Raw genomic sequence first — 14,732 nt, forward strand, 5'->3', positions numbered from 1 at the left:
GTGGAACGCCATCTGCCAGCCATATCGCCAGTGTTCATTCCGGGAGTCCTCAACTGGGAAGCGGATTTCCTCAGTCGTCAGGACATGCACGCCAGAGAGTGGAGTCTTCATTCGAAAGTTTTTCAACTCTTAGTGGACAAGTGGGGCCTACCAGATGTAGACCTGATGGCGTCTTGACACAATCACAAGATTCCGGTCTTCAGATCAAGGACAAGGGATCCTCAAGCAGCGTTCGTGGACGCACTGGAAATTCCATGGAACTTTCGGCTGCCATACGTGCTCCCTCCACTGTCACTCCTGCCCAGGGTAATATGGAAGTTCAAACAAGGAGGAATACTACTTCTAGTCGCTCCAGCGTGGCCCAGATGGCATTGGTTCTCAGACCTGCAGGGTCTATCGAACGAGCGTCCTCTTCTACTTCCTCAATGCCCAGACCTCCTCGTTCTGGGCCCTTGTGTTTACCTGGACCTGGCCAGACTGGAGGCGGTTATTCAATCTATGTTGAAGGCCCGCAATCCAGCTTATGCACGGATCTATTACAGGGTTTGGAATTCTTACTTCACCTGGGGTGTTGCTAAGAATTATGATCCATACATGTTCAGAACTTCCAGACTTTTGGTTTTTCTGAAACAAGGCCTGGACTTAGGCCTTCATCTGGCCTCCCTCAAGGTTCATATACCTGCCTTGTCGGTGTGGTTTCAGAGAAAAATTGTGTCTATTCCTGACGTTCATACTTTCACTCAGGGTGTTTTACGGATTCAGCCTTCCCATGTCCCTCCTGTGGCTCCATGGGATCTGTCTGTTGTTTTGAATGCCCTGCAAGAGTCCATTTGAACCTCTTGAGTCTGTGGACCTTAAATGCCTTACGCTTAAGGTTGTGTTTCTGCTGGCTATTGCCTCTGCTAGGAGGGCATCGGACTTAGGCGCTTTGTCCTGTCATCCACCCTTTTTGATTTTTCACCGTGACCGGGCAGTTCTTAGAGATCACCCAGGTTATCTACCTAAGGTGGTATCATCTTTCCATCTTAACCAAGAGATTGTGGTTCCGGCTTTTATCTCTTCTGGTTTGTCCTCCAAAGAGCAGTCTTTGGATGTGGTAAGGGCTCTCTGTATTTACGTGGAGAGGACTGCCTCCATCAGGAGGTCAGATACCCTTTTTGTACTTTTTGGTTTTTACAAACATGGCTGGCCTGCGAATAAGCAAACCTTAGCCAGATGGATTAGAATGGTGATTGCACAAGCCTATGCACAAGTCGGGACTCCCAGCTCCTGCTGCTATCAAAGACCATTCTACATGGTCTGTTGGACCTTCTTGGGCGACCTGCCGTGGCGCATCCGCTGAACAATTGTGCAAGGTGGCTACATGGTCCTCAGTGAACACGTTCATTAGGTTCTATGCCTTTGATACTTCCGCCTCCCAGGATGCTTCCTTTGGACGCCGGGTTCTTGTGCCCGCTACCATGCGTCCCCCCTCCCATGAGGAACTGCTTTAGAACATCCCTGATGTATTCCCTGTGGAAGCCCAGTGTACACCACTGCAGAAAAGGAGATTTATGGTAGACTTACCACGGTTAAATCTTTCTGCGAGGTACACTGTATTCCACAGGGCGCCCACCCTGACGCACTTAGCTTCTTTGGGTTTATATGGCATTAGCCGCTGGTCCCTACTCCTGTCGTGAGAATGTGGTTCTATGTGACTAACATCTGCTGTCTCTTTTACCTGCTACTGCATTGGACTGGTTAACGAAACTGAGCTCCAGTGCCTGAAGGCTGGGTTATAGAGGAGGCGGTGCATTGCATCCTGGGAACAGTCAAAGCTTTAGCCTGTTGGTGCCTCGGCTCAAGATCCAACTGTACACCCCGCTGTATTCCCTGTGGAATCCAGTGTACCTTGCAGAAAGAGCTTTAACCATGGTAAGTCTACCATACCAGTATATTTTTGGATTGTGGGAGGAAACCAGAGTACCCGAAGGAAATCCACGCAAGTACGGGGAGAATATACAAACTCCACACAGTTAGGATGATGGTGGGAGTTTAACCCATGCCCTCTGCGCTGTGAGGCAGTAATGCTAACCATTACTCCATCGTAATGCCCCTACATCTGATGGTATAGCCTTTGGTACATTACTTTGATATTCAGCTAATCCATATCGTGATTACTGTCTGCACTCAGCTATTACCAGCATTCACTAACAGTTGCAAGTACTGTACTAGACTTACCTTAGGGCCACTTACCAAATACACTGCGGGTCTCTGGGCTCATCTGTTATTGGATTTACCTGGACACTGCTTGTGCAGATATAATTCTGTGACTCTACCTTTACAAGTCTGCCTAATTAAGGAGTGCATATCTGCATCGTGTTGGGACATTTATCTATCTACCTTATGCTCTGCAAGTGATATTTTTCATTTGATATTCTGCATATATATTTAGGTCTACCTATATCTGAAGTTCTGTTTATCCATTCTGAATGTTGACATTCCAAATTTAGTTTGTGCTACAGTTATTATACTAATAAATACTGGGATCACCATGAGATTTCTAATACTTCTGGTGGAATCAGATGGACCAGTTAGAAAATTGTCAGATGTTGTTCTATGCCGGTGGGAATAATGGACTGCTGCTGCTTCTCTGTCCATGTTGATCTTTTCATTCAATGTTCAATTCTGCCAAGTCTTGTCCACAAGATTTTCAAAGGGTGGCTGTAGTGGCCATATTCTTCAGAGAATACTGAGCACTTTAGGGCAGTTACCCAGACCGTAATCAGGGCCATGGTGACAACTCACAAGCTATTGCTATACCAATATGGTCATTGGTTAGAGCTTAAGCTTAAATTCTACAATTGGCTGGTGAATCATAGTTTAATTGCCATGTAGGAAGCTGCTTTGTCGAGCTTCCTTGTAGATCACTATGTCTTGATATTCCGGAGACCCATGTTGTTCTGTGTCCAAGTACAATTGTTTCCAAATTGTCTGGGATCTGTTTTTCCTTTTCTGGGACTGGCTCTGGCTTCAATGTGTGGTGTTGTTCCCTTCCTTTAGCTGTAGATGGCCTTTTTGATTGAAGGCTATTTTCGCACTAGCTTCGGCAGTCCACTCCTATGCCTGTACAGTTAGCTGTTCTGTGCGGTAAGCGCTTGCTGCATGGCATTATGGTTGACCTGTTGGCCCCTACTTTTCAATTCATGCTTTGTAGCTTTCCTGATCTAATGTTTCATCCCATTATTTCTGGTTGTCAGTCATGTTTGTCCACAGTTTCTGGCCTTACCCGCTCTTAGGGGGAAGCTCTGGAGTGTCCCCCAGATAAGGTGGAGAGGACTTTTGGTATTTACTATTAAATCCATTTATTTGAATACATCTGGGAAACACTGTTCCCACCCGTTCTTTGACTGTGTTTGGTTCTCACTCCAGGCCTGATTCAGATGTGGCTGGATTGGCTACCACTGCTGCTTACATGGAAGCAGTAAAAGCACTCATGTTAATGCAGCAGGAGGTGTCATGAATTGTGCTTTCATTAGTGATCCAAGCTGCATCCTAGGACACCAGCGACACTGCAGCCACAAGCCGACCATTGCAGCTTCAACAAAGAGGACAGGAAATCGGTCACCGGACGTGTGGGGGTCCATGTGTATTTCACATCATGTACAGCATAAAGTTAAAAAAAAAAATAAAGCCCATTTTATAATGTACTTATCAAATTTGTGATATTTTACACTGCACAGTGCATAGAAAATACACCACATTTTCTTTTTAGTTAAAGAATGTGTTTATTTTTTCACTGAACCTGGGTAATATTTAGACAAGCCTTTTTTTTTCTTAAATGTACATCTTCGAAATAAATTTTGAGGTCATATTCAAACAACAAATCAGCAAGCAACAGTCCTTACAAAAGAACTTTATCATTCTTCTTACACCTGCCGGATGAGCGGTTTTGTCCAGGACTGAAAACTTTATTTAACATGGATTCCCATATGAAAACAACTTAATTTTACAAAACCGTTTTGTTGCTTGTAAAGATTGCTTCTGTGTCCAGAGGAAGAAAGAGAGAAAAAAATACAAGCAGCTAAATTACAAAAAAGTCACAACTTAACCTTGATCTGCACCAACACTAGTAGCCATTTTTTGTTATTAACATGGATGAAACCTATCTACCTGCAGTTCCCCTGCTTTTATAAGGGATTTCACCAGTTTCAGGAACAGAAAGAAAAAAAACCCAAAACCTGCAAATAAGGAACGGGTATAAATGTTGATCTGCCAACTTTGACTCTAGCATCGACCTCCCTTTGCTGCGTTGAAGGATTTCTTCTTTTATCTGTTATTTTACCCCCTCTACACCCTTTATACAGTAGTATATTTTAATGGAATACTAAAATTCAGTAAAGGTTGGCTTATATATTCTATACTCTGCATCCATCTCGTTGTTTGTATGTAGTGGATTCACTTCGTTTTCAGGGGGGGTTAGGAACTTCAGAAATATATACATATTTATGTAAAAGTTTCAGGGAATCAGAGCTGAAAAATAGTTGTGATTGCGGAGTGATATTTTCCTATAGTGAACTTCCAATACAGTATTCACACTGGTGAGGATTACTCCAATCTGTGATCTGTACTTTCACCTGCAGTTGGAAAGTATATCAATGGAGGATCCATTCGGAGAGAAAGCATGCAGTATCCATAGGTCGCTGATAACTAACCGTAAAGAGGTGGGTTTGAGGCCACTGGTACCAACAGCATCTGTACGCTAGTAAAATGGCCGATAACAGCACAGTAAGCTGCACTGAGCTACACAGCAAATGTAAAAAGAAAGCTTCATATTATGTGCAATCACAGTGGAACATATTGTAATCCAATAAAATTCTCAGTAGCGGTGTGCAGACAATGGAACCCGGGAACTCCGAAAAAAGCTGTATAAGCTTAACACTTTACAGCAAGATTTCAGAGCTTAATCACGTATACAGCTAGTTTTTCTTCAATTAAAGTATACTACTCTAGAAATGAGGGGTGTAGGAAAACAATTAAAGAAAATCCCTGTAATAGTTGGCCAGCATAATGGAGTGTCTTTCAATACCTAGCAGAGACCATGTATACACAATGTTGCTTGAAATCACAGCTTGTGGAAAGTTACAATAAGGCAGCTGTAGCTTGCCTTAAATCAACTTAATCTTTTGGAAAAGATTAACCCTTTCTGTGCCCAATATCCAGTAATAGAAGTGAACAGATCTCTTCTGAAAACGGAAGAGGTAATGGTCTTAAATAGAGGCTACAAGGCCACTCGATTTGTCCAGAATTAAAACCCAGGTATCATTGCATCTTTGTAAAAGGACTTTAACAGTGAAGCATAACACTCTTGCAGGCAGAACTTGTTAGGCTATGAATTATTTGAAAATACAAAGGATAATAGACAACAAAGAAGGTGATATTATCCTAAATGTTAGAGAAGTTCACTTGCTGGATACGGCTATTGCAGGTTAAGTTTTGTGGTTTATTCTTAGCCATCTTATATGTATGAACCTCTTTGGCTCTTAGTCTCCATAAAAAAACAAAATATTCTCTTTGCAAAAGTAAAAGTGGTAAGAAAGATCAATGTAACTAGACACTTCCAATCCGGACGAGTACCACAACACAGAGTGCTCTAGAATCTTTCCAAAAATGTCACTTCAGTTATGATTTCTTGGGGACTTTGCTGAAGGTAATATATGCAGCACAGTGTTTATGCTACAATGAACGTTTCAAAAGTAAAAATTGCAAAACTAAATTTTGAAGTTGTTTGGTAAAAGGGGGGAAAAGTTTGGGATAAAAAATAAAAATAAATCCCCACAAAATAACTTTTTAAACCACTCGTCTGACTTCGAAAAATCTCTTCAGATAATAGATTTGTCCCAGTGTCATAGCAACAAGTACGAGAGCTTCAAAAAATGACCAGAGCACCACTCTGCTGTTCGTGTTGTCATTAACTGTTGAAAGAACAGAAACAAGTTAATACAAGTTACCGGATATCACACGAGCATATTAATAATCTACATTTCTAGTACTGCCCCTACACATGTAGATAATCAATACAATGAAAGAATTAATGTAATTTTAAAATGGCATGAATTAAAGAGTAAGATCACACGTGGTAAATAAAGTTTTTGCTCAGGTCATTAGCAGACCTAGGAATTAATGCAAAAAAGCAAACAAAAAAAAAAACATGCATGTTGGGCTATGCCTATATTGCCTTGAGATTTAATCTGAAACAGACAGTTCTAAGCCAATACTCAAATAGGTCATGCCTTAAAAAAAAACAACAACACACATTTGCATAGACTTCCTAATTAGAAGTGCACTCAATTTTGGAACATGTTACCATACCACACAAAACCTGTGTAGACTGAAGAGTAATCATGTTAAGTAGCAGGAAAGAATGTGAGTTCTGTGGCACAAACAGTTATAGTGGACATATAATATTCACACTGACTATTAGGCATAGCAAACATCCCACTTGCTGGTGCTCCCTACAGAAGCAGCCCTTTCTGTGGGTGGGTCAATCAATCGTTATAGCAAAAGACATTCAAAGACTTTTTATATTTTAGGGAATTTTATCACACCATTGCCAAATTCACAATAGTTTAGACACCTCCGCATGTTCTATAGTCTTATATAGTCTTTTGGTTTCCCATTAGGTTACCCTATTACTTATACCCCTTTCACACATCACAAAATAACCCGGTATCAATCCGGTATATCGCCGGGTCACTGTGCATTGTGAAAGAGGTCACACCCAAATTCCTGGGTCACCTGACCTAGTATTTCAACCCGGGAATAAAGAACGGTTATTCCCAAGTCAGGTGCAGGGTGAATGAGCTGCTAGGTTGATGCGACCTGGGACCCGTTCACAGTATAGGTAGAGGCGGCATGGAGATATCTCATCTCCCAGCACCACCCCCACAGCCTCTGTCCCCGCCTCTGATAACAACCCGACCTGGCATATTGCCATGCCGGGAAGCCAGTCTGAAAGAGTCCAATGCCGGGTTGCACTTGTGAAAGGACCCGTTTCCAATTCCCAGGTGCGACCCAGCATTCCTATGTGAAAGCGGCATTGTCGTCACCTACAGGCAGTGTCGGACTGGGGTATGAAGGGCTCACAGGGGAAATGCAGTGGAAATACACCACAGTCCTGTGCAGCATAAGGCAACATATGTATCTTAAAATTCAAATGCACAGTTTGGAACCTGATATCTAGAGGAGGGGCCCACGGGGAGGGTTCCCCTGTACCCCAGTGGGCCAGTCCAATCCTGCCTACAGGCGGTGAATGCTGTTAATACACAGAGTGACAGTCCCAGTACGATTACCTATAATAGTAGTGAAACAGTCGATCAACATGATGTTGGTGTGCACAGATGGTCGGGCTTTTTACTAAAGTAAAGTCAAATGTCAGTGAGGCATAATGTATTACACCAAGTAATTGGTTATACTAATAAAAACAAGTGCAAATAACCTGTAAGGAAGTCATTTAAGTTTAACAAATATTTCTTCAGGTGCCTCAGGTGTTCCACACTGTTAGTAAAGTGTTAAAAGCACCATTTTAGAACCTATGCAATGGCATATGTTTTCAAATGGAATTGATCAATAAAAGGTTCCCATGCTGTATGGATTTAAGGATCACATTGTCAGAAGTTGCTAATACCTAACAAGTAAAACCACCTTGAAGTTAGCTGTACATAAAGTGATGGAAAGTCTGAGAACAGCAGCATATGGAGACACTCAGATTATCAGTAACTCAGTGGTAACTGACTAAGGGGTCTATGTACTAAGCCTTGGAGAGAGATAAAGTGGACGGAGATAAAGTACCAGCCAATCAGCTCCTAACTGCCATGTTACAGACTGTGTTGGAAAATGACAGGAGCCGATTGGCTGGTACTTTCTCTCTCTCCAAGGCTTAGTACATAGACCCCTGACTGGATAACAATGTCAGAGAAAGAGTTGTTACAGACAACCATTCCATTCTTAATATTGTACTTACAAATAAAATACATTTTGGTGAGCATTTGCTTCTGATCATCAGACCCACCTCTCTAAGAAAACGGCAGCTCATATTTGTTCTTTGTTTTTTTAAAGTAATTAGATGACCACAAACATGTTCGCAGTACAATTGCAAACTGGCTCAAATTTACACCCTGGATTTGGAATTCTTGTTACCATGACCGGCTTTTCAGATGTTACAAAATATTTCAAAGTTGCCATATTCAACCCCTGGTTGAAACCAGTTTGACTTTCTCAAATTTAACTTGTTATACAAAGTATAAGAAAAACCAGGCAGTTGTCAGCTTTTACTAATGCAAAGCTCAAATCTATTGATAAAACAATGAATTAATACATCACACATTCATTTTGCAAGATATATACAGATTTGCATGAAGTAAAAACACTGATAACGCATTTTATTTTTGTATACAAATAGGGCCTTTATATTGCCATGCAGCTGGTATCTTCCATAGTAAGGGAAATTCCAAGCTCAGGCTTATTCCTTTTGTATTTAGATTTTTATTTTATTTTTTAAATCGATCAAAAATTCTATGAAGCGACAGTGAAGGATTCATCAAACCAAACCAAGCATTAGTAGCAATGAAGCTTGAATATGACTTAAAGCAAACCAGTCGTATTAGACTTTACATCACCCACATCTACATCTGGCCTCCACCGTTCAATAGAATAGTTTATTAATCCAATAGACAAAGTCAGAGTGACTTATCCACTGGTTGGTACAAGTGAAAAAATAAGAATTTACTTACCGATAATTCTATTTCTCATAGTCCGTAGTGGATGCTGGGAACTCCGAAAGGACAATGGGGAATAGCGGCTCCGCAGGAGACTGGGCACAAAAGTAAAAGCTTTAGGACTAGCTGGTGTGCACTGGCTCCTCCCCCCATGACCCTCCTCCAAGCCTCAGTTAGGATACTGTGCCCGGACGAGCGTACACAATAAGGAAGGATTTTGAATCCCGGGTAAGACTCATACCAGCCACACCAATCACACCGTACCACCTGTGATCTGAACCCAGTTAACAGCATGATAACAGAGGAGCCTCTGAAAAGATGGCTCACAACAATAATAACCCGATTTTTGTAACTATTTACAAGTATTGCAGACAATCCGCACTTGGGATGGGCGCCCAGCATCCACTACGGACTATGAGAAATAGAATTATCGGTAAGTAAATTCTTATTTTCTCTGACGTCCTAGTGAATGCTGGGAACTCCGAAAGGACCATGGGGATTATACCAAAGCTCCCAAACGGGCGGGAGAGTGCGGATGACTCTGCAGCACCAATTGAGAGAACTCCAGGTCCTCCTCAGCCAGGGTATCAATTTTGTAGAATTTTACAAACGTATTTGCTCCTGACCAAGTAGCTGCTCGGCAAAGTTGTAAAGCCGAGACCCCTCGGGCAGCCGCCCAAGATGAGCCCATCTTCCTTGTGGAATGGGCATTTACAGATTTTTGGCTGTGGCAGGCCTGCCACAGAATGTGCAAGCTGAATTGTACTACAAATCCAACGAGCAATAGTCTGCTTAGAAGCAGGAGCACCCAGCTTGTTGGGTGCATACAGGATAAACAGCGAGTCAGATTTTCTGACTCCAGCCGTCCTGGAAACATATATTTTCAGGGCCCTGACAACGTCTAGCAACTTGGAGTCCTCCAAGTCCCTAGTAGCCGCAGGCACCACAATAGGTTGGTTCAGGTGAAACGCTGAAACCACCTTAGGGAGAAACTGAGGACGAGTCCTCAATTCCGCCCTGTCCAAATGGAAAATCAGATAAGGGCTTTTACAGGATAAAGCCGCCAATTCTGACACGCGCCTGGCCCAGGCCAGGGCCAACAGCATGACCACTTTCCATGTGAGATATTTTAACTCCACAGATTTAAGTGGTTCAAACCAATGTGACTTTTTGGAACCCAAAAACTACATTGAGATCCCACTGGAGGCACAAAAGGAGGCTGTATATGCAGTACCCTTTTTACAACGTCTGAACTTCAGGGACTGAAGCTAGTTCTTTTTGGAAGAAAATTGACAGGGCCGAAATTTGAACCTTAATGGACCTCAATTTCAGGCCCATAGACACTCCTGTTTGCAGGAAATGTAGGAATCGACCCAGTTGAATTTCCTCCGTCGGGCCTTACTGGCCTCGCACCACGCAACATATTTTCGCCAAATGCGGTGATAATGTTTTGCGGTTACATCCTTCCTGGCTTTGATTAGGATAGGGATGACCTCATCCGGAATGCCTTTTTTCCTTCAGGATCCGGCGTTCAACCGCCATGCCGTCAAACGCAGTCGCGGTAAGTCTTGGAACAGACAGGGTCCTTGCTGAAGCAGGTCCCTTCTTAGAGGTAGAGGCCACGGATCCTCCGTGAGCATCTTTTGAAGTTCCGGTTACCAAGTCCTTCTTGGCCAATCCGGAGCCACGAATATAGTGCTTACTCCTCTCCATCTTATCAATCTCAGTACCTTGGGTATGAGAGGCAGATGAGGGAACACATACACTGACTGGTACACCCACGGTGTTACTAGAGCGTCTACAGCTATTGCCTGAGGGTCCCTTGACCTGGCGCAATACCTGTCGAGTTTTTCCCAACGGTTTATAATCATGTGGAAGACTTCTGGGTGAAGTCCCCACTCTCCCGGGTGGAGGTCGTGTCTGCTGAGGAAGTCTGCTTCCCAGTTGTCCACTCCCGGAATTGCTGACAGTGCTATCACATGATTTTCCGCCCAGCGAAGAATCCTTGCAGCTTCTGCCAATGCCCTCCTGCTTCTTGTGCCACCCTGTCTGTTTACGTGGGTGACTGCCGTGATGTTGTCCGACTGGATCAACACCGGCTGACCTTGAAGCAGAGGTCTTGCTAAGCTTAGAGCATTGTAAATGGCCCTTAGCTTCAGGATATTTATGTGAAGTGATGTCTCCAGGCTTGACCATAAGCCCTGGAAATTCCTTCCCTGTGTGACTGCTCCCCAGCCTCGCAGGCTGGCATCCGTGGTCACCAGGACCCAGTCCTGAATGCCGAATCTGCGGCCCTCTAGAAGATGAGCACTCTGCAACCACCACAGGAGGGACACCCTTGTTCTTGGTGACAGGGTTATCCGCTGATGCATTTGAAGATGCGACCCGGACCATTTGTCCAGCAGGTCCCACTGGAAAGTTCTTGCGTGGAATCTGCCGAATGGGATTGCTTCGTAGGAAGCCACCATTTTACCCAGAACCCTTGTGCATTGATGCACTGAGACTTGGCTCGGTTTTAGGAGGTTCCTGACTAGCTCGGATAACTCCCTGGCTTTCTCCTCCGGGAGAAACACCTTTTTCTGGACTGTGTCCAGGATCATCCCTAGGAACAGAAGACGAGTCGTCGGAACCAGCTGCGATTTTGGAATATTGAGAATCCAATCGTGCTGCCGCAACACTACCTGAGATAGTGCTACACCGACCTCCAACTGTTCCCTGGATCTTACCCTTATCAGGGAATCGTCCAAGTAAGGGATAACTAAAATTCCCTTCCTTCGAAGGAATATCATCATTTCGGCCATTACCTTGGTAAAGACCCGGGGTGCCGTGGACCATCCATACGGCAGCGTCTGAACTGATAGTGACAGTTCTGTACCATAAACCTGAGGTACCCTTGGTGAGAAGGGTTAATTTGGACATGAAGGTAAGCATCCTTGATGTCCCGAGACATCATGTAGTCCCCTTCTTCCAGGTTCGCAATCACTGCTCTGAGTGACTCAATCTTGAATTTGAACCTCTGTATGTAAGTGTTCAAAGATTTTAGATTTAGAATCGGTCTCACCGAGCCGTCCGGCTTCGGTACCACAACAGTGTGGAATAATACCCCGTTCCCTGTTGCAGGAGGGGTACCTTGATTATCACCTGCTGGGAATACAGCTTGTGAATGGCTTCCAAAACTGTCTCCCTGTCAGAAGGAGACATCGGTAAAGCCGACTTTAGGAAACGGCGAGGGGGAGACGTCTCGAATTCCAATTTGTACCCCTGAGATATCACCTGAAGGATCCAGGGGTCTACTTGCGAGTGAGCCCACTGCGTGCTGAAATTCATTGAGACGGGCCCCCCACCGTGCCTGATTCTGCTTGTAAAGCCCCAGCGTCATACGGAGGGCTTGGCAGAGGCGGGAGAGGGTTTCTGTTCCTGGGAACTGGCTGATTTCTGCAGCCTTTTTCCTCTCCCTCTGTCACGGGGCAGAAATGAGGAACCTTTTGCCCGCTTGTCCACGAAAAGACTGCGCCTGATAATACGGCGTCTTCTCATGTTGAGAGGCGACCTGGGGTACAAACGTGGATTTCCCAGCTGTTGCCGTGGCCACCAGGTCTGAAAGACCGACCCCAAATAACTCCTCCCCTTAATAAGGCAATACTTCCAAATGCCGTTTGAAATCCGCATCACCTGACCACTGTCGTGTCCATAACCCTCTACTGGTAGAAATGGACAACGCACTTAGACTTGATGCCAGTCGGCAAATATTCCGCTGTGCATCACGCATATATAGAAAAGCATCTTTTAAATGCTCTATAGGCAAAAATATACTGTCCCTATCTAGGGTATCAATATTTTCAGTCAGGGAATCCGACCACGCCAACCCAGCACTGCACATCCAGGCTGAGGCGATTGCTGGTCGCAGTATAACACCAGTATGTGTGTAAATACATTTTAGGATACCCTCCTGCTTTCTATCAGCAGGATCCTTAAGGGCGGCCATCTCAGGAGAGGGTAGAGCCCTTACAAGCGTGTGAGCGCTTTATCCACCCTAGGGGGTGTTTCCCAACGCACCCTAACCTCTGGCGGGAAAGGATATAATGCCAATAACATTTTAGAAATTATCAGTTGTTATCGGGGGAAACCCACGCATCATCACACACCTCATTTAATTTCTCAGATTCAGGAAAACTACAGGTAGTTTTTCCTCACCGAACATAATACCCCTTTTTGGTGGTACTCGTATTATCAGAAATGTGTAAAACATTTTTCATTGCCTCAATCATGTAACGTGTGGCCCTACTGGAAGTCACATTTGTCTCTTCACCGTCGACACTTGTCAGTATCCGTGTCGGCATCTGTATCTGCCATCTGAGGTAACGGGCGCTTTAGAGCCCCTGACGGCCTATGAGACGTCTGGACAGGCACAAGCTGAGTAGCCGGCTGTCTCATGTCAACCACTGTCTTTTATACAGAGCTGACACTGTCACGTAATTCCTTCCAACAGTTCATCCACTCAGGTGTCGACCCCCTAGGGGGTGACATCACTATTACAGGCAATCTGCTCCGTCTCCACATCATTTTTCTCCTCATACATGTCGACACAAACGTACCGACATACAGCACACACACAGGGAATGCTCTGATAGAGGACAGGACCCCACTAGCCCTTTCGGGAGACAGAGGGAGAGTTTGCCAGCACACACCAGAGCGCTATATATATACAGGGATAACCTTATATAAGTGTTTTTACCCTTATAGCTGCTGTATCTTTAATACTGCACGTAATTAGTGCCCCCCCTCTCTTTTTTAACCCTTTCTGTAGTGTAGTGACTGCAGGGGAGAGCCAGGGAGCTTCCCTCCAACGGAGCTGTGAGGGAAAATGGCGCCAGTGTGCTGAGGAGATAGGCTCCGCCCCCTTATCGGCGGCCTTATCTCCCGTTTTTCTATGTATTCTGGCAGGGGTTAAATGCATCCATATAGCCCAGGAGCTATATGTGATGTATTTTTTTGCCATCTAAGGTATTTTTATTGCGTCTCAGGGCGCCCCCCCCCAGCGCCCTGCACCCTCAGTGACCGGAGTGTGAAGTGTGCTGAGAGCAATGGCGCACAGCTGCGGTGCTGTGCGCTACCTTATTGAAGACAGGACGTCTTCTGCCGCCGATTTTCCGGACCTCTTCTGCTCTTCTGGCTCTGTAAGGGGGACGGCGGCGCGGCTCTGGGACCCATCCATGGCTGGGCCTGTGATCGTCCCTCTGGAGCTAATGTCCAGTAGCCTAAGAAGCCCAATCCACTCTGCACGCAGGTGAGTTCGCTTCTTCTCCCCTTAGTCCCTCGATGCAGTGAGCCTGTTGCCAGCAGGACTCACTGAAAATAAAAAACCTAATTTAAACTTTTACTCTAAGCAGCTCAGGAGAGCCACCTAGATTGCACCCTTCTCGTTCGGGCACAAAAATCTAACTGAGGCTTGGAGGAGGGTCATGGGGGGAGGAGCCAGTGCACACCAGCTAGTCCTAAAGCTTTTACTTTTGTGCCCAGTCTCCTGCGGAGCCGATATTCCCCATGGACGTCAGAGAAACCTGTAATAATGTTGGTGCGTGTCTGCTGCCTGCAGTTAGAGACCTGTAACTTTCTACATACTATGACTTATAAAGGCTGCAGTGCTTTCAGAAAATTATTAGGATAAGAAGAAAATAATTATCAAGAAAAAATGTGGACATTTTTCAAATGGGGTTACTAAAGAAACCTTAGCTATGATGCATGAAGCCCCTGGCGGGGTGAAACGCGCTAGCTGTACATGGAACAGCATCTATACAGCATGCACACTTTATTATTCTGCACCAGAGATTTAACGGTTGCATCCTGCTCAATTATGCCGCTTCACTGCATATGAACTCCAACAAAAGCCAGACCGGAGATAGTCTGGGCATCGATATACCGGAGGGGACACGCAAGTATCTAAGCACCTGAGAGCAGGGGCAGCATTCCCCCATG

General features: G+C 44.7%; 1 protein-coding gene across 2 annotated transcripts in view; it reads right to left on the bottom strand.

The window, feature by feature from the left end:
* Window positions 1–3,742: 3,742 nt before the first annotated feature.
* TMED2 (transmembrane p24 trafficking protein 2) overlaps window positions 3,743–14,732 on the bottom strand; it is a 30,877-nt gene continuing 19,887 nt past the window's right edge. For both annotated transcript variants that reach the window (XM_063964494.1, XM_063964495.1), the window contains one exon: window positions 3,743–5,954. In XM_063964494.1, coding sequence (XP_063820564.1) covers window positions 5,830–5,954 — 125 coding nt within the window. In that variant the 3' untranslated portion in view covers window positions 3,743–5,829. The remainder of the gene's footprint in view (window positions 5,955–14,732) is intronic.

The sequence above is a fragment of the Pseudophryne corroboree genome, chromosome 1 (genome assembly GCF_028390025.1).
Source record: "Pseudophryne corroboree isolate aPseCor3 chromosome 1, aPseCor3.hap2, whole genome shotgun sequence".
Classification (NCBI taxonomy): Eukaryota; Metazoa; Chordata; class Amphibia; order Anura; family Myobatrachidae; genus Pseudophryne; species Pseudophryne corroboree.